The sequence below is a fragment of the Choloepus didactylus genome, chromosome 1, assembly GCF_015220235.1.
Source record: "Choloepus didactylus isolate mChoDid1 chromosome 1, mChoDid1.pri, whole genome shotgun sequence".
Lineage (NCBI taxonomy): Eukaryota > Metazoa > Chordata > Mammalia > Pilosa > Megalonychidae > Choloepus > Choloepus didactylus.
In genome coordinates this window covers 95,971,449-95,992,762 of record NC_051307.1, presented here as the reverse complement: position 1 = coordinate 95,992,762, position 21,314 = coordinate 95,971,449, and the positions used below count along the sequence as shown (strand labels likewise).

At 35.9% G+C, this 21,314-nt stretch overlaps 1 protein-coding gene across 1 annotated transcript in view; it reads right to left on the bottom strand.

Annotated features, from left to right (window-relative positions):
* Positions 1–7,046: 7,046 nt before the first annotated feature.
* The window catches only part of PPP1R2 (protein phosphatase 1 regulatory inhibitor subunit 2), a 28,051-nt gene continuing 13,783 nt past the window's right edge, over positions 7,047–21,314 (bottom strand). The window contains exons 5-6 of the mRNA XM_037837870.1: positions 11,563–11,736; positions 7,047–9,941 (exon numbers count right to left, since the gene is read on the bottom strand). Of these exons, the coding sequence (XP_037693798.1) occupies positions 9,898–9,941; positions 11,563–11,736 (218 nt within the window). The 3' untranslated portion in view covers positions 7,047–9,897. The remainder of the gene's footprint in view (positions 9,942–11,562; positions 11,737–21,314) is intronic.

Here is a 21,314-nt window from a genome sequence, read left to right as displayed (position 1 = left end):
CAGAAGGGGAAGAAAAGGGTAAAGGTCTAGGAAGAGTATTCAAAGAAATTGTTGGGGAAAACTTCCCAAATCTTCTAAACAACATAAATACACAAATCATAAATGCTCAGCGAACTCCAAATAGAAGAAATCCAAATAAACCCACTCCGAGACATATACTGATCACACTATCAAACACAGAAGAGAAGGAGCAAGTTCTGAAAGCAGCAAGAGAAAAGCAATTCACCACATACAAAGGAAACAGCATAAGACTAAGTAGTGACTACTCAGCAGCCACCATGGAGGCGAGAAGGCAGTGGCACGATATATTTAAAATTCTGAGTGAGAAAAATTTCCAGCCAAGAATACTTTATCCAGCAAAGCTCTCCTTCAAATTTGAGGGAGAGCTCAAATTTTTCACAGACAAACAAATGCTGAGAGAATTTGCTAACAAGAGACCTGCCCTACTGGAGATACTAAAGGGAGCCCTACAGACAGAGAAACAAAGACAGGACAGAGAGACTTGGAGAAAGGTTCAGTACTAAAGAGATTCGGTATGGGTACAATAAAGGATATTAATAGAGAGAGGGAAAAATAAGGCAAACATAAACCAAAGGATAACATGGCCGATTCAAGAAATGTCTTCACGGTTATAACGTTGAATGTAAATGGATTAAACTCCCCAATTAAAAGATACAGATTCGCAGAATGGATCAAAAAAAATGAACCATCAATATGTTGCATACAAGAGACTCATCTTAGACACAGGGACACAAAGAAACTGAAAGTGAAAGGATGGAAAAAAATATTTCATGCAAGCTACAGCCAAAAGAAAGCAGGTATAGCAATATTAATCTCAGATAAAATAGACTTCAAATGCAGGGATGTTTTGAGAGACAAAGAAGGCCACTACATACTAATAAAAGGGGCAATTCAGCAAGAAGAAATAACAATCGTAAATGTCTATGCACCCAATCAAGGTGCCACAAAATACATGAGAGAAACACTGGCAAAACTAAAGGAAGCAATTGATGTTTCCACAATAATTGTGGGAGACTTGAACACATCACTCTCCCCTATAGATAGATCAACCAGACAGAAGACCAATAAGGAAATTGAAAACCTAAACAATCTGATAAATGAATTAGATTTAACAGACATATACAGGACATTACATCCCAAATCACCAGGATACACATACTTTTCTAGTGCTCATGGAACTTTCTCCAGAATAGATCATATGCTGGGACATAAAACAAGCCTCAATAAATTTAAAAAGATTGAAATTATTCAAAGCACATTCTCTGACCACAATGGAATACAATTAGAAGTCAATAACCATCAGAGACTTAGAAAATTCACAAACACCTGGAGGTTAAACAACACACTCCTAAACAATCAGTGGGTTAAAGAAGAAATAGCAAGAGAAATTGCTAAATATATAGAGACGAATGAAAATGAGAACACAACATACCAAAACCTATGGGATGCAGCAAAAGCAGTGCTTAGGGGGAAATTTATAGCACTAAACGCATATATTAAAAAGGAAGAAAGAGCCAAAATCAAAGAACTAATGGATCAACTGAAGAAGCTAGAAAATGAACAGCAAACCAACCCTAAACCAAGTAGAAGAAAAGAAATAACAAGGATTAAAGCAGAAATAAATGACATAGAGAACAAAAAAACAATAGAGGATAAATATCACCAAAAGTTGGTTCTTTGAGAAGATCAACAAGATTGACAAGCCCCTAACTAGACTGACAAAATCAAAAAGAGAGAAGACCCATATAAACAAAATAATGAATGAAAAAGGTGACATAACTGCAGATCCTGAAGAAATTAAAAAAATTATAAGAGGATATTATGAACAACTGTATGGCAACAAACTGGATAATGTAGAAGAAATGGACAATTTCCTGGAAACATATGAACAACCTAGACTGACCAGAGAAGAAATAGAAGACCTCAACCAACCCATCACAAGCAAAGAGATCCAATCAGTCATCAAAAATCTTCCCACAAATAAATGCCCAGGGCCAGATGGCTTCACAGGGGAATTCTACCAAACTTTCCAGAAAGAACTGACACCAATCTTACTCAAACTCTTTCAGAACATTGAAGAAAATGGAACACTACCTAACTCATTTTATGAAGCTAACATCAGTCTAATAACAAAACCAGGCAAAGATGCTACAAAAAAGGAAAACTACCGGCCAATCTCCCTAATGAATATAGATGCAAAAATCCTCAACAAAATACTTGCAAATCGAATCCAAAGACACATTAAAAAAATCATACACCATGACCAAGTGGGGTTCATTCCAGGCATGCAAGGATGGTTCAACATAAGAAAAACAATCAATGTATTACAACACATTAAAAACTCGAAAGGGAAAAATCAATTGATCATCTCAATAGATGCTGAAAAAGCATTTGACAAAATCCAACATCCCTTTTTGATAAAAACACTTCAAAAGGTAGGAATTGAAGGAAACTTCCTCAACATGATAAAGAGCATATATGAAAAACCCACAGCCAGCATAGTACTCAATGGTGAGAGACTGAAAGCCTTCCTTCTAAGATCAGGAACAAGACAAGGATGCCCGCTGTCACCACTGTTATTCAACATTGTGCTGGAAGTGCTAGCCAGGGCAATCCGGCAAGACAAAGAAATAAAAGGCATCCAAATTGGAAAAGAAGAACTAAAACTGTCATTGTTTGCAGATGATATGATCTTATATCTAGAAAACCCTGAGAAATCAACGATACACCTACTAGAGCTAATAAACAAATTTAGCAAAGTAGCGGGATACAAGATCAATGCACATAAGTCAGTAATGTTTCTATATGCTAGAAATGAACAAACTGAAGAGACACTCAAGAAAAAGATACCATTTTCAATAGCAACTAAAAAAGTCAAGTACCTAGGAATAAACTTAACCAAAGATGTAAAAGACCTATACAAAGAAAACTACATAACTCTACTAAAAGAAATAGAAGGGGACCTTAAAAGATGGAAAAATATTCCATGTTCATGGATAGGAAGGCTAAATGTCATTAAGATGTCAATTCTACCCAAACTCATCTACAGATTCAATGCAATCCCAATCAAAATTCCAACAACCTACTTTGCAGACTTGGAAAAGCTAGTTATCAAATTTATTTGGAAAGGGAAGATGCCTCGAATTGCTAAAGACACTCTAAAAATGAAAAACGAAGTGGGAGGACTTACACTCCCTGACTTTGAAGCTTATTATAAAGCCACAGTTGTCAAAACAGCATGGTACTGGCACAAAGATAGACATATAGATCAATGGAATCGAATTGAGAATTCGGAGATAGACCCTCAAATCTATGGCCGACTGATCTTTGATAAGGCCCCCAAAGTCACTGAACTGAGCCATAATGGTCTTTTCAACAAATGGGGCTGGGAGAGTTGGATATCCATATCCAAAAGAATGAAAGACGACCCCTACCTCACCCCCTACACAAAAATTAACTCAAAATGGACTAAAGATCTCAATATAAAAGAAAGTACCATAAAACTCCTAGAAGATAATGTAGGAAAACATCTTCAAGACCTTGTATTAGGCGGCCACTTCCTAGACTTTACACCCAAAGCACAAGCAACAAAAGAGAAAATAGATAAATGGGAACTCCTCAAGCTTAGAAGTTTCTGCACCTCAAAGGAATTTCTCAAAAAGGTAAAGAGGCAGCCAACTCTATGGGAAAAAATTTTTGGAAACCATGTATCTGACAAAAGACTGATATCTTGCATATACAAAGAAATCCTACAACTCAATGACAATAGTACAGACAGCCCAATTATAAAATGGGCAAAAGATATGAAAAGACAGTTCTCTGAAGAGGAAATACAAATGGCCAAGAAACACATGAAAAAATGTTCAGCTTCACTAGCTATTAGAGAGATGCAAATTAAGACCACAATGAGATACCATCTAACACCGGTTAGAATGGCTGCCATTAAACAAACAGGAAACTACAAATGCTGGAGGGGATGTGGAGAAATTGGAACTCTTATTCATTGTTGGTGGGACTTTATAATGGTTCAGCCGCTCTGGAAGTCAGTCTGGCAGTTCCTTAGAAAACTAGATATAGAGTTACCATTCGATCCAGCAATTGCACTTCTCGGTATATACCCGGAAGATAGGAAAGCAGTGACATGAACAGATATCTGCACGCCAATGTTCATAGCAGCATTATTCACAATTGCCAAGAGATGGAAACAACCCAAATGTCCTTCAACACATGAGTGGATAAATAAAATGTGGTATATACACACGATGGAATACTACGCGGCAGTAAGAAGGAACGATCTCGTGAAACATATGACAACATGGATGAACCTTGAAGACATAATGCTGAGCGAAATAAGCCAGGCACAAAAAGAGAAACATTATATGCTACCACTAATGTGAACTTTGAAAAATGTAAAACAAATGTTTTATAATGTAGAATGTAGGGGAACTAGCAGTAGAGAGCAATTAAGGAAGGGGGAACAATAATCCAAGAAGAACAGATAAGCTATTTAACGTTCTGGGGATGCCCAGAAATGACTATGGTATGTTAATTTCTGATGGATATAGTAGGAACAAGTTCACAGAAATGTTGCTATATTAGGTAACTTTCTTGGGGTAAAGTAGGAACATGTTGGAAGTTAAACAGTTATCTTATGTTAGTTGTCTTTTTCTTACTCCCTTGTTATGGTCTCTTTGAAATGTTCTTTTATTGTATGTTTGTTTTCTTTTTAACTTTTTTTTCATACAGTTGATTTAAAAAAGAAGGGAAAGTTATAAAAAAAAAAAAAAAGAAAAACAAGGAAAAAAAAAAAAGATGTAGTGCCCCCTTGAGGAGCCTGTGGAGAATGCAGGGGTATTCGCCTACCCCACCTCCATGGTTGCTAATATGACCACAGACATAGGGGACTGGTGGTTTGATGGGTTGAGCCCTCTTCCATAAGTTTTACCCTTGGGAAGACGGTTGCTGCAAAGGAGAGGCTAGGCCTCCCTATATTTGTGCCTAAGAGTCTCCTCCTGAATGCCTCTTTGTTGCTCAGATGTGGCCCTGTCTCTCTAGCTAAGCCAACTTGAAAAGTGAAATCACTGCCCTCCCCCCTACATGGGATCAGACACCCAGGGGAGTGAATCTCCCTGGCAACGTGGAATATGACTCCCGGGGAGGAATGTAGACCCGGCATCGTGGGACGGAGAACATCTTCTTGACCAAAAGGGAGATGTGAAAGGAAATGAAATAAGCTTCAGTGGCAGAGAGATTCCAAAACGAGCCGAGAGGTAACTCTGGTGGGCACTCTTACGCACACTTTAGACAACCCTTTTTAGGTTCTAAAGAATTGGGGTAGCTGGTGGTGGATACCTGAAACTATCAAACTACAACCCAGAACCCATGAATCTCGAAGACAGTTGTATAAAAATGTAGCTTATGAGGGGTGACAATGGGATTGGGAAAGCCATAAGGTCCACACTCCACTTTGTCTAGTTTATGGATGGATGTGTAGAAAAATAGGGGAAGGAAACAAACAGACAAAGGTACCCAGTGTTCTTTTTTACTTCAGTTGCTCTTTTTCACTCTAATTATTATTCTTGTTATTTTTGTGTGTGTGCTAATGAAGGTGTCAGGGATTGATTTAGGTGATGAATGTACAACTATGTAATGGTACTGTAAACAATCGAAAGTATGATTTGTTTTGTATGACTGCGTGGTATGTGAATATATCTCGATAAAATGATTAAAATAAATAAATAAATAATTTGTAGGTGCTCCAACTCCAGTAATTCCTATTGGTAGAACTGAAATGCTGAACACTTACTTGGCAGACTTAATGAAAAAAATTTCAGGTTGGACAGCTGAAATAAAATCATGACTAAATACTTGCCAAATCCACCCTCAACTTACCTACTGTAAGCATTACCTCCCCCAAATAATTGCTCAAAAAAAACTTGGATGAGTCAAAGCAAAATTTAAAGGATAAGAGCCAAAGAAAAAAGCTACTGCTGGAGCAGTTAACCAAAGCTTGGGAGTGGGATCCACAGATCAGTCATTTGCTACCTACTCTTCTGTTTTCCCAATGAGCAGCAGATATCCTCTTATCAACCAGCTATGCAAGAATTGGTGGGGATGGTAATTTTTTTTTAAGCAGTTTTATTCACAGAGTGGACATTTTAAAAAAACTGCTTAGAGCAGCAAGTCTTGAAGAAACAGTCATATGAATACTAAACCACAGCAGCTTATAACAAACATCAACCATACCCTCATCTGTCTTGGATATTTAATTTACAGTTTCTTGCATAAATAGCTAAAAATTAAAGTCTTAACTTTGAAAATTATATATAATCCATAAATACCATGCACCCATTGCTGCCATAGTTTTCTTCTTTCATTGGCAAACTATTCCCTTCCTCCCTTAAGAGGAAGTTCATCTTTCACTATCATACAGAGACCCTAGCCTATTCCCCTACCCCTATATTTGGAATGTTACTTGAGGGAAAAGGGGAGGCTGGTGGTTATGGTGAAATAACCTTGAAAAATGCCAGGTTAAGCAAAGTTATACAAGATTCTTTAAGCAGGACTTCTCAAACCCTTTAACATAACGTGCATTATTATAAGTCTCCAAGAGGGTAGGGAATAAAGTACGTAGCATGTACAAAGTTTATCTGCTCATGGAACCCTTTTCCCAACATCATATGTGATAAGCACAGTTTCATGGAGCACACAGGGAAATGGTAGTTTAGGTACATGTTGGTTTTTATAGGCTAGCTTGATATTTAAATACTTCATGACACTGATTCTATGAAAAACTCTTGTTCTGAGTGTGAAACATCCTGCCTGGAAACAAACTTGTAGAACACAACCTAATCACTTGCATTTTGACATTTCCAGTCACTGAATTATTTGTGCTTCTGACATTTTTTCCCTACATGACATATAAACCCCAAAATCAAATTACTCAAAATTTTTCAGATTAAAAAAAAATCAGAAACCCGAACTAAACATCTGAAAAATATTACTCCTGAAGCATACAATGTGTATTAATAACCCAAATAAAGTTTATTTGTAACATGTAATTTCTAAAACGAGACAATTTTCATCAGTTAAAAAAGCATGGATGAAGTGCACAAAATTTGGTTTGATCTGGATTTCAATCCTGTCATTTACTATCTGTGACACACTAAGACTGAGTAATGTGGACAAGGGCATTTTACTCACAAATACTGACAATAACACCTACTTTGCATGATTGTTATGAGAATTAGTTACAATATAAGGGACCTAGTAAATGCCAGGCAAGAAAAAATAATAGGTTCTCAATAAATGGTAGCTATTGTTACCATTTCTACTACAACTAAACAAAGGAACTACTCTGCTGCTATGTAATCCAAGATCCACCCCGGTATCCAGAACAGCTGGCTAAAGGAACGTGGTCTGGGCATTAAAAATACAAAATCAACAAACAGGCAACAGTCATGTCATCGTACTTTATTACAATATGTGTTGTGCACTAAAAGAGGAAAAATGTAAACAAAATTAAAATCTAGGGATTAACTGCATTTTGCCTCAATCTTCAACTTCAAGTTCTCTTATTTTAACAATCCATTTATACTACTATATGCCTCAGATTTTAAAGAGCCATCCCTGCTGAATTTCAGACTGAAAAATGAATAAAAAGACAAGGTGACATCAAAATAGTTAAGAAGAGAAAGGGCTATTGATAAAAAGTCGAAAGAAAAATTTACCTTGGTTAGAACTGAACATTTACTGGTAACTTTCTCCAAAGGAAAATCTAACTTGAATCATAAAGGTTCATTTTCTGTACAGCCTAATAAAGTCATGACTTGATGAAAACATATTTACTCTATTCTATTTGACTAATTACCTAAAATAATATTGGGCATGCTATCTGGTATATTTACTCCTCTGAGATAGCTATTTCTGAAACCGGAAATAAGAGTTTGCCTATAATTTAAGTTTTAAAAAACAGTTTATAAAAAAACACAAAAAGAATCAGTTGTTAAAGTAAAGGTCTTATTTTTTTCTTTTGTTCACTGTAGAAGCAGCTATTTGTACAAATAAAGAGAATCTGTTTATTTTCTAAGAACTCACACTGAAAAACCAAAAACAGAAGTCTGTGAGTGCATGAACATATGTGCATACATATGAACAGGTGTAATCTCTATATCCTCCAAAACAGGTTTAAAACAGATAAGCTCAACATTCTAAATACAAAAAGCAGAAACAAACATGGTTTTGTTTGCAAATCAGTGGTATTATTAGCGAATATACTTTTAGTTAGAACACTGAACCTATAGTTCAGAGGTACTTTGGAACTCAAAAAAAAAAGACATTCAAAATAATAAACACCTTCTAACAGCAAAGAATTCTTCCACTTTTTATTTATTTTGACATACTGATATTTTCATAAACTCGCAAGTGGAAGATATGCTGCATAATAAAAGTCATTTCATATATACAGAAATTATTTTAAAAGTTTGTTCATAAAATGGATTCTTTTAGTACTAACAAAAAATTAAGATACAAATGTTGACTAGAAATGAAACCATCACTAAACCAAAATACACAGGAACTATACTTCATTTCAGGAAAAAATCCAAATAATTCTTACTGTGTTAAAAGAATAAAGTAGCTTTGTCATAGTATACATTATCATATTCCCTTAAAGCAGGGTCTATTTAGTTTTCATATTAAAAAATGTTCAGGCTTACTTCTGTCTGTGCACATTCAGGAACTATAATCATATCACTCGTTGCACACTATTTTCTCATCATGCAAAAAAATCTCAAGTTATTTTCTAAGATCTAAATAGATCAAACAATAAACTAAGAATAGTTGTTTAATTAGCAAGCTGTAAACCATAGAAATGTACAAATTCAGCAGCCAAATTTTATTTCCTGTCTATAGTACTACTACCACTCGATCATTTTCTCCAAATATCAGAAGAAATAATAGGCATCGATGGTCAAAAACAACAGTTTCATTGTTACAGCAAATGATTCAATATGTGAGAGAAGGAAGGGTTTCTAATGTCTTGACAATCTTTACAATACTTTATAAAGGTTAAGGATTGTATGTGTATGTGTGGAGAGGAGTGGGAAACAAAGGAAGATAGCTATATTAGTATTACATTTAAAAAAAAAAAAACTGAAGTCTGCCCACCTTTGTGTACAAAAAAAACAAAAAACAAAAAACAAAACCCAGAGCAGACGTTAGTGCAAGTTTAACCTGATAATTTATTTGTGAAAAAAGAGGCTAGTTTTGATGAAAAAAGTTGAATTCTTTCCTTGTATGCACAAAGAAACTCAACAGGAATTTTAAAAGTAGTAGGCCAAAAAATTATAACAGTAACTCTTATAATATAATCCTTTTCAATTAAACAGATGAATCAAGTTGAAGACAAGTGTTAAAATACTTTTCAGCCTGAATATTTATCAGCCTATACAATCTGTTGCTTCAAAGGGATTTTGATTAAAAAAACAAAACAAAACTTTTTATAAGAGCTACCACATGTGGAAGTGAAGAAAATAAATTAGCCCTCCCCCACCCAAGATACTTTTTAACCTCTAAAGCATAAAAAGCTATATAATATCTTATACAAATTAACCAGTGTTCATATAAAAGTAATGCAGTTTTGGACTGATGACATTATGCTGTATTTGTGGTGAAGTACTAGGCACAAGAATATAGGTATCAATTAGGCATTTTCAGTCTAATCAGTCTCTAAGGTTACCATTTAATTCTTGGCAATGTATTATAACTGATATGCATTTCAGTACTTAAGTCATGAATTGTAGAGAACAAGAAGCAGTATATTATAGTAACAGGGTTTGTATCTGACAAACAATTGCATTGTTGAACAAATCTCTTCTATGAACTGGATTTGTTTTGCAGTTGGTTACCTGTAGTATATCCTGCAAAGATAAAAAGAAAAAAGAGTTAATATAAAGATTAAAAACACGAACAAGGTATATTCCAAGTAGGCTGATATGAACAAATCTGCATATCCCCCCTAAAAATCCCAAAGAACAAAACAGGAGTGTACACTTGGTGATGGGAGAAAGAAGTAGGTTTCAGATTGAAGATTTTTGTGAATAAATCACAGGTGGATTTTATTACAACTCAAATACACTAAGCAATACAAATGATTTACACTTATCTCAAAACTATAAATATTTCCTCTGAGTTCAAATTTGCTTTCTTTTTTTTAAATAAAAACAATAATAAAAGAGGTGACGATGGGGCAGGGAGGGGAACTCCAATGCTCAAAATGTAATGGGTTTTGTACAACCTTGAGATTTAAAAAATTAGTAAGCTTTTTAAGGGCCCCAGGGGAGAGGGATAAATAATAAGCTTATTTTCCTAAGACTTATTATGTAGTCTTTCCTAGCATTGTGGACTTCATGATGCTAACTAGTAGGATATACTCTACTTAAGGAGTACTTCATCTCCACTAAAGAAAAATCAGGCATGAATATGAATATTAATCATCTATTACACTTAAAACAAATGAAAAAATATATAGATTTAATAAATGTGTGAAATTTAATCTTACAGAGATGGACAAAAGGCCAGAATTATTTTTCAAAAGCCAAGCTTAAAAAAAAAAAGAAAGAAATCTCTTTATCTCTTGCACAGTGAGGCCAGTGCAAACTTCCAGTAACAAAAGAGGGGGTGTTCCTAGTGCTTTGCCTTTTTCACTAGGGGTAGATACTGGGAGTCTGAACAGAAATTGATGAAAAGTTAAAATCTAAGAAAATGAAAACAAAGACCTCAGGGCAATTAGGAGATAAGTCACCTAAAAACGGGTAACAGATTTTAAGAGAGAAAAAAGAAAGACATTTAATGACTATTACCTAAGAGATGAAGTCTACTAAAGTCAAATATCAACTAAACAGACTGTGGTGTATGTGATGGAAATGAAAATACTGTATGAAACAGAATGAAAGGCTAAAGCATAAAATGAAATAACAAAAAATATTGTGATCCTGACACTATAACAAGACAGTGACTCATAAGGTTCTATCATAGAATCGCTATTTCATATTATGCTCACCAAATCAATAGTATAATAATTACTTTCCTAAGACTTAGCCATCCTGCACACAACAAATAAAATAGTAAGTTACACCTTCACCGAAAATTATCAGTTTGCAAGAACAAAGAGTAGGTAACAAGTACAAAAAAATTTGCATCAGTGGTATAGACGAGTCACCTTCACTGAATAACAAGTTTATCATCTGAAACACTCAAAACAAAATATAGCTTAATATGAACACAAACATCATTGCCTAAAGCCAAGTAAACCATAAAAATACAGTCATGTAACAAATGTCATAATTCAATGCTGGGCATTATTATCATTATTCTGAAATTGGCCACAGGGTTTGAAATTTTAGAAACTTTCAGTATAGTAAAAAAATGAATCTCAGCAAAATTTCCTAAGATCCTTCACAAGTTTAAAACAAACTAAAGTATATAACTTTAGGCACAAAAGACCGTAAGAGGCTCAGAGATATTTTCGAAACATCTAACCTTGATTTGATTCTTCCATATTCACGCTTTCTCCATCTGCAGCCTCTAACATTTCTTCATCTTCATCTTCCTCATCATCCTGCAGATCTTTTGAAATTAATTGTCTAGCTAATTTAATATTCAGTCCTTCATTGTAGTGAAGTTTCCTTTTCATTTCAAACTGTCGCTTTTTTTCTACGAAATACAACAAGCAGTCTTAGGAAGTCTTTAGCTTAAGGACTGACAAACTACAGCCTATGTTTTGTAAATAAAGTCCTACTGGAACACAGTCACATTCACTTATTTTCCTAATATCTTTAAGGCTATTTTGCTCAATGGCAGAGTTGAGTAGTTGTAACTGTATGTAAAACCTGAAGTATTCACTATTCTTACCCTTTACAGAAAAGTTTGCTGACCACTGCTTTAGAAAGGTTCAAAGATGTCTCTATAAAAAATAGGAATAAGAAACATGGGCAAAAAAGTAAACTATAATACCATATAAATATAATTATGTACAAAAGCCTGTGCACATACACATGCACACATATATGTTTGAGCAGAGAAAATAAAACCCAATAATCAATGGTGGTTAATTCTGGGTTATGGAATTATGGGAGTAATTTTAATTTTCTCAAATTTTCCATTTTTTTAAATGAAAAATTCCTTTTAAAAAATCCTTATTGTCCATTAAGAAACTGACATGATTTAAAACACTGCTGGCTAAAATCAATCTCATTCCCAGAGTGACTTTTTTAAATTCAATTTTATTGAAACATATTCACATACCATACAATCATCCCTGGTGTATAATCAATTGTTCACAGCACCATTATATAGTTGGGCATTCATCACCACATTCAATTTTCAAACATTTTCGTTACCATACACAAAAAAGAGTAATAAAAGTTAAAGTGGAAAAGAATACCCAAATACCCCATCCCCCCATCCCTCCCTATTATTCATTTGCTTTTTGTCCTCATTTTTCTACTCATCTGTCCATACACTGTATAAAGGGAGTGAGAGCCACAAAGTTTTCATAATCACATGGTCACACAATGTAAGCTATATAGTTATACAACTGTCTTCAGGAATCAAGGCTACTGGGTTGCAGTTCAACAATTTCAGGTATTTCCTTCTAGCTATTCCATACATCAAAAACTAAAAAAGGATATCTATATAGCGCGTAAGAATAACCTCCAGAATGACCACTCAACTCTATTTGAGATCTCTCAGCCACTGAAACTTTATTTTGTTTCATTTCACTTCCCCCTTTTGGTCCAAGAAGGTTTTCTCAATCCCACAACGCCAGGGTCAAGCTCATCACCACGCGTCATGTCTCACATTGCCAGGGAGTTCCACACCCCTGGGAGTCATGTTCCACATAGGGAGGAGGGCAGTGAGTTTACCTGCAGAGTTGGCTTAGAGAGAGAGGCCACATCTAAGCAACAAAAGAGGTTCTCCGGGGGTGACTTTTAGGCACAATTTTAAGTAGGCTTAGCCTCTCCATTGTAGTAACAAACTTTGTAAGGGCAAGCCCCAAGGTTGAAGGCTCAGCCTTATAATTTGGTAACCCCCAGTGCTTGTGAGAATATCATGAATTCCCCAGGTGGGGAAATTTAATATTTCCACATTTTTCCACAGTGCCTCAAGGGAGCTTTGCAAATACATTTTCATTCTCCACCAGAATTGTTCTGGGATGTACTGGGGCTTCACACTAACCTGCACAAACCAACCAGACCTCACTCCCCAACAATGCTCCATGTAATTATGTTGTTTGAATAAACTGACAATACAAGTCAAATTATATAATGTGTTACAATACAGATCTTACACCTAACAAACATCTCTTCCTTTGGTCCCACACAGATACTGAAACTTCAAAAATGCCATCAATATCATCCTCTACCCTTCTGTCTGGTTTACCTTAGTCCTAACCAAGTCCATTTTGTTCCTATCTCTAATTGAAGTCTGATCTCTTTTTTCAGACTCTTTAACATTTGCTGTATGGGGTAATGCTGACATTCATAGCTGCCAGACTCTGGTTCTGAGTCTCAGGTGTCACACAGATACAAGATTATACACAAACAGCTCAGCATCTCAGAGTTTAGGAATAACCATTACAGCGCAGGGATAGATGTTATTGCTTACAGTCTAGGAACCTTTACAATAAGCCTTCCCTTGATAACCTATGCTCTCAGACTCAACTCTGAGTTTGCACATTATATTTAACTTGTATTAGTGAGGAATTATAATACTTTTTCTTTTCATTTCTGGTTTATTTCACTCAACCTACTGTCCTCAATGTCCATTCACCTCATAACTTTACTCCTTCTTGTAACAGTCCAATATTCCATTCATAGATCACCATTCCACTCATCAGCTGATGTACCCTTAGGTCACTTCCATCCACTGCAAATCGTGAATAATGACACCATAAACCCCACTGTGCAGTGTTTATTCATGTCCCTCTTTTCAGTTTTTCCAAGTTTATACCCAATAATCAAGTTGCAGGACCATATGGTAATCCCATGTTTAGCTTCCTGTGGAACCACCACACTGCCCTCCAGATGCGCTGCACCATTCTACTTCCCCACCAATGGTGATTAGGTACATCCCTTTCTCCACATTTTCTCCAGCACTTGTATCCTTTGGTTTGTTTTTTAGAAAGTTTTATTCACACACTATACATTCCATCCTAAGTAAACAACCAATGGCCCCCTGTATAATCACATAGTTATGCATTCACCAATGTAATCTTGTTGCTGGTGGAAGGGCTGAGCCACCCCTCCCTGCTCCCATTTCTTCCACAAAGAAAGAGGAAGAGGCGAAAAAAGTAAAAAGAAAAAAAAGAAAAAGAAAAAACGGTGACAACTAAAAAGCAACAAAAGAAAAAATAAAATTAAAATAAAATACAATAAAAAAGTCAGACACCAACACCAACACCAAGAATCCCCACACCTCTCACTTATATCCTCCTCTTACAGACATTTAGCTTTGGTGTATTTATTGCCTTTGTTACAATTAGTGGAAGCATATTTTAAGGTTACCATTAACTATAAACTCTAGTTTGCATGGATTGCATTTTTTTTTCTCCAATACTACCCCATTTTTAACACCTTGCAAAGTTGACATTCATTTGTTCTTCCTCATATAAAAACACATTTTGTACATTTAATCACCATCACTGACTACTCTAGGTTTCACTAAGTTGTAACAGTCCCAGTCTTTATCTTCTATCCTTCCCTGCCATCCTACATGCCCCTAACCTTCCTCCCTCAACCTCACTCACAGTCATCTTTGTTCAATGTACTTATATTATTGTGTTACCATCACTCAATACTGTGCTCCAAATCTCTCTCTCCTGTCTTTTCCTATCTGTCTGTAGTGCTCCCTTCAGTATTTCCTGTAGGACAGGTATCTTGTTCACAAACTCTCTCAGCATCTTTCTGTCTGAGGATATTTTAAACTCTTCCTCATTTTTGAAGAACAGCTTTGCTGGATATAGAATTCTTTGTTCCTCTCTTCCAGAATCTTAAATATATCATACCACTGTCTTCTCGCCTCCATGGTTTCTACTAGGTAATCTGTACAGTCTTACTGAGCTTCCCTTGAATGTGATGGATTGCTTTTCTCTTGCTGTTTTCAGAATTCTTTCTCTGTTTCTGACATTTGTTAACCTGATTATTAAGTGTCTTGGCATAGACCTATTTTGAGCTATTCTGTTTGGGGTATGTTGTACTTCTTGGATCTGTAATTTTATGTCTTTCATAAGAGATGAGAAATTTTCAGTGATTATTTTCTCCACTATTGTTCCTGCCCCTTTTCCCTTCTTCTGGGACACCTATGACATGCACATTCATGTACTTCATATTGTCATTCAATTCCCTAAGACACTGCTCCATTTTTTCCTTTTTTTTCCCTATTCGCTCTTTGATGTGTAGGATTTCAGATATCCTGGCTTCCAGTTCATGAATACTTTCTTCTGCCTCTTTAAATCTGCTGTCGTGTCTCCACCATGGTTTTTTATCTCTTGTATTCTGCCTTTCATTCCCAAATGTTCTGCCAATTGTTTTTTCACACTTTGATTTCTTTATGTTCACCCAAAGTCTTCTTTATATCCTTCATCTCTTTTGTCATATCTTCCCTCAACTTGTTGATTTTTGACTTGATTTAGCATATTTGTTTGAAGATCTTTAGATGTTTCAATTCCTGTATCTCAGTTGAAGCATAAGTTTCTTCCTTTGACTGGGCCATATCTTCGTTTTTCTTAAGGTGACTCAAAATCTTTTGTTGTGTAGGCATCTGGTTTCCTTGATTACCCCAGATTTTCCCAGACCAGATGGGCCCAGGTCTCAGGAGGAAGGTATAATCATCAGTATCAAGTTTCCCTGAGCCACAGGTTGTCAGACTTTCCCGTGAGGCCTCTAGACTCAGTGCTTTTCCTATACTGCCCAGCAGGTGGCACTCTGTCAGCCCACAGCTCCTCACCAGTGTAAAAAGGTATGGTCCCTTTAATTCACAGTAGACCTTGCCCTGGCCAGGGGCTGGGTGTCAGAAGCCAAGCTTAAGTATTTCTGGTTTGTTTGTTTCCCCCCAGGCCCTGGGGTTTGAGTTCCCTGAGGGAGGGCCTTCACTTGAACTGGGCCCTGCCCTCCTTTTCTTAGGGAAGATGCACCCCCTGAGTCTCTCTGACTCTCTCAACTCCACCCTTGCCTGGGTCAGCTGCTGCCAATTGAAAATGCCTGAGGCTTTCTCTAATGAGCTGCTTAGAATGAGAGAAAAAAAAAATGGAAAAAAGCAAAAGCCCCTTTACAGAGCCAGTCTCCAGCTCTTCAGTTTCTCCAGTTGATGGGGGGGAGTTTGTACCCAGTTCTCTGTGTTCCCTTTTTTAGGGACACAGCCGTTTTCCAGCACTCTGAGCTCAGCCGTCTCCAAAAGCCTCTATTTTTATTTAATTATGTGTGTAAATATACATATATATATATGTTTTTTTTTTTCCTTTCTTCAGCCCTGCCTCCTCTGCTGGGAGGAACCACAAATTCCTGTTTGCCCAGGGCCTATCTGTGCTTGTATGTTGTATTCAATAGTCTGTATTTGTTAAATTAAAACCACAATTGGAGCTTGGCTGAGCCACCTCTCCTGCTCCAGACAGGGACTGCTTCTTTCCCCCACAGCGAGGTTTCGCAACTTGCCCTGCCATCGGGGGGTGTGGGTGTGGGTGGGTTACTTACTTTATGCTGGGATCTCAGCTGTTCCACCGATTCCTAACTGGTATATGATGTGTGAACAGTCACAGATATCCCCCAACAATTGTTCCAGACTATTTACTAGTTGTTCCTGGCTATTTACTAGATGTTCTAGAGGACTAATTAAATTCCACACCTTTCTATGTTGCCATCTTGTTTCACACTCCCCAGAGTGATTTTAAGAAAAAGCTCTTGTAAAGGAATGGTGAAGTGATTCTAGATTATTATTCCATTTACAGTTTTCACCTTAAAAATATAAAGCTGGTAGAAAGTCAAAACTACTGATCATGTTTTATTAGCAGACAGCACTTTAAAGAGAAACTATGTATGAAAAAAGAGTTCCAAGATTTTTTAATTTCTTAGAACAATAAATTAAAAAAAAAAAAAAATCCACCAGGGATCAATTAAGAATGCTAAATTCATTTGCCCTTGCTTTATTGAAGTATTATAAAATATTTTAATGCCAAAAATGCAGACATCATTCAGATAAGCATCCTTTAAAATTATTTTCACAAAAACTCAGTACACTGTCATTTTATTTTGACACACACACATCAAGATTTCATTTTGTAAGCAAGCAAATTCATTTTGTAAGCAAGTAAATTTTTTTCAAGTCTAAAGGCTTTCTCAATGTCCTCTAATTCCCTCTAAGTTTCTAGCATCATCTATACTTCTGTTTTAAAAGCAGGTATTTACAGTTTTTGTCACTACTGTTTAATCACTTTTCTGCCTCTGCTTGGGTTGGGAGAGGGAAGTTCTGAGACTGACACCAATACCACCATCCCATAAACACAGGCTTCAAATGACATGATCCTGTCCAGCATCTTTCTTCCTCTCTAATTATGTGATTTGTGATTTGTTTTGCTCTTTGAGGGTGCTAAAGAAGCCAACATAAAGACCAAATCCTCACAACTACACTTTTAGTGATGCCTTTCAAATACAAGCATACCTCAGAGATACTGTGGATTCATGTTCTAGAACACCACAATAAACTTTTGGTTTTGGATTACATATAAAATATGCTTACACTATATTGTAGTCTATTAAATGTGCAATAGCATTATGTCTAAAAAAATGTACAAACCTTAATTTAAAAATACTTTATTGCCAAAAAATGCTAACCATCATCTGAACCTTTAGCAAGTCGTAATCTTGTTGCTGGTGAAAGGTCTTGCCTCAATGTTGATAGCTGCTAACTGATCAGGGTGGTGGCTGATGAAGGCTGCGGTGGCTGTGGCAATTTCTTCAAATAAGACACTAATGAAATATGCCACATCAATTGACTCTTTCATGGAAGATTTCTCTGTAGCATCTGATGCTGTTTGACAGCATTTCACCAACAGAACTTCTTCAAAACTGGAGTCAATTCTCTCAAACCCTGCTGCTGCTTTATCAACTAAAGTTTATGTATTATTCTAAATCCTTTGTCATTTCAATAACATTTACAGCTTCTTCACTCAGAGGAGATGCCATCTCAAGAAACCATTTTCTTTGTTCATCCATAAGAAGCAACTCCTCATCCATTCAAGTTTTATCATGAGATTGCAGCAATGCAGTCACATCTTCAGGTTCCACTTCCAATCCTAGTTCTTTTGCTATTCTCACCACATTGAAAGTTACTTCTTCCACTGAAGTCTTGAAACCCTCAAAGTCTCCCATGAGGGTTGGAAACAACTTCTTCCAAACTCCTGTTAATGTTTATATTTTGACCTGCTATGAATCATAAATGCTCTTAATGGCATCTAAAATGGTGGCTCCTTTCCAGAAGATTTTCAATTTATTTTTCCCAGATCCACCAGAGGAATCACTGTCTATGGCAGCTATAACCTTACAAAATATACTTCTAAAATAATAAAATTTGAAATTCAAAATGACTCCTCGATTCACAGGCTGCAGAATGGATGTTGTGTTAGCAGACATGAAAACAACATAATTCTTGTCTCCATCTCAAAGATTTCTGATTTCTCCCTTTTTATTCTCAATATTTTATGACATAATATATTATATTATTGTGCATTTGTTCCATTATTTTCTCAATATAAACCAGTGTTTTTCAATTTATGCATAATGACTCTTCACTGGGTGTGATGGCTTGAAGCTCCATGTACCCCAGAAAAGGATGGTCTTAAAGTTAATAATTCCTGTGGGTGAGGACACATTGTAAATAGGATTTTTTTTTTCCTTTACTTTTTTTTTTTTTGGTGACTAAGATATTAAGATGTGACCCACCTCATTCAGGGTGGGTCTTAATCCTCTCACTGGAGTCCTTTAAAAGAGAACGAAATTCAGACAAAAAGAGAGAAAGCCAGGGAAGCAAGAAGCTGAAAGCAATGAAACTCAGAAGAGAAGGGAGAGATGCTGCTATGTGCTTTACCAGGTGAGAGAGGAGTCCAGGGTCACTGGCAACCAGTCTTTGGGGAGGGAATGCATTGTCTGATGATGCCTTGACTTGGACATTTTTCTCAGCTTTGGAACTGTAAGCTTGTAAGCTAATAAATTCCTGCTGTTAATACCACTTTACGGTATCTGCTTTTAACAGCTAAGCAAACTGTAACAGTGGGTCACAATCAGGATTTAAAAAAACTGAAATAAAATAGAACTCGAATGGTTCACATATAGTAAAGGTGAGTATTATTTTGTGAAATTTTTATTTTTGTAATTATGTGTATATGGAGTTGTTTTGGTTAAAAAAAAAGTTAGAAAAACAATGGTACAAACCCTGGGAAACCGAATTGTGAGATCAAAGAGTGAACACTTTCTAAAGCTTTAGGGGTTTATATGCCACATTGCCCTACAAAAATGTAGAACCATTTACATACCCATCAACAGTGAATAAATGGCCTATTTCTTTACATTCACTCCAAAAGAGAAATTGTCATCATTTTTAGTCTTTGTTGATCTGAAAGGAAAGATGCTGCTTTAATTTGCAGTTTCATATTTCCAAGAGTTGACATTACAGTGTTTCTCTTTTGTGAATTTATTTCCTAGTCTAAGAAAATTATTTCTTCCTAATTCCAAGAAATATTGAACTTGGTATTGCTTGTCATAAATATATTCTAGTTTTAGAATAATCAAAATTTATTTTACAATTTAAAAATATACCACATATTTGTATCATAAAAAGCTGCTCATATAAGTGGTCTCAATATCCTTTGAATCTGTACATTCATTTAATAAACCCTGTATGACATAGTAACATAATACAAAGAGTATAAGAAGATTTAGGTCTCAGGCCCAGTTCTGATGATGAACTATCTACTATCTATGTGAACTTAAAAAGAGAATCATCCTTTTTTATACCTTCTTTTTCTCTTCTTCGTAACATTATCATGTGGAATTTACTGATTAAGTTATTGAGAGTTAATATATACTGAGCACTTGCCATATGCCAGGATCAATGATTAAGTTCTTTAAATGCATTTGCTCGTTTAGTATTTACCAACAACTCTGAAGTAAATATTCTTATACCTCCCAGTTTAGAAATGAGGAAACCAAGACTCACAGAAATTTAGCAAATCAGCCAAATGGCATACCTGGGGCACAAATTTAAGTCTGGCTTCAAAGCCAGTAACCTTAATTGCTATGCTATATGTATGCTGATCTGAAGTTGTTATGTACCCAAGAAAAGGCCATGTCCTTTGATGTGGGTGGGACGTTTTGGTTAGGTTATTTCAGTTGAGATGTGATCCACCCCATTTCAAGATGGGTCTTAATCCTTTCTTGGAGTCCTTTATGAGAGGATAAAAGGCAGAAAAAGTCAAGAGAGCTGAGAGGGAAAAACCCCGGAGGAGCTAATGGAGGACCCAAAGAAGCTGAAAGAGCCAATGAAGCCAGAACCTAAAAGCAACGAAACCCGGGCGCAAAGGACCAGCAGACACCAGCCATGTGTCTTCCCATGTGACAGAGGTGTCTCGGATGCCAGCAGCCTTTCTTCAGAGTCTAGGTATCACCCTGTTGATGCTCTAATTTGAATATTTTCATGGCCTAAGAACTGTAAATTTTAAGTTAATAAATTCCCATTGTAAAAGACAACCCATTTCTGGTATATTGTATTTTGGCAGCTTTAGCAAGCTGAAACAACGTGTTACAAAACAATTTTTTCATGCAGAAGTGCAAGGTCAACATTGCAACTTCCAAATATACCATGCTACATTCATAAAATAATCTCTGAGGGCCTGCTACATGCTAGGTACTGTTCTCATGCAGATATCTGCTCTCATGAAGCTTACATTCTAACAAAGAAAATGAAAAATTACACAATTTTTAAAAAATTGTTTTTTAAAAAAAGGGTAAAGGAATAGCGAATGACCAAAAGTGAATTGTTTCTTCAGATAGGAAAAAAAAGTGAACATCTAAGCTGAGAACCGAATAATGCTGCTATTCATTATAAAACTAGAACTCACTGTGACAAAAACAGTAAAAAAACATAAAACTTTGATTTTCTCAAACATATGCACTTTAAACATATGAAACAAAATTAATGATTTTACACAATGTCTAGCTATAACTGATTAGGCATATGTGAAT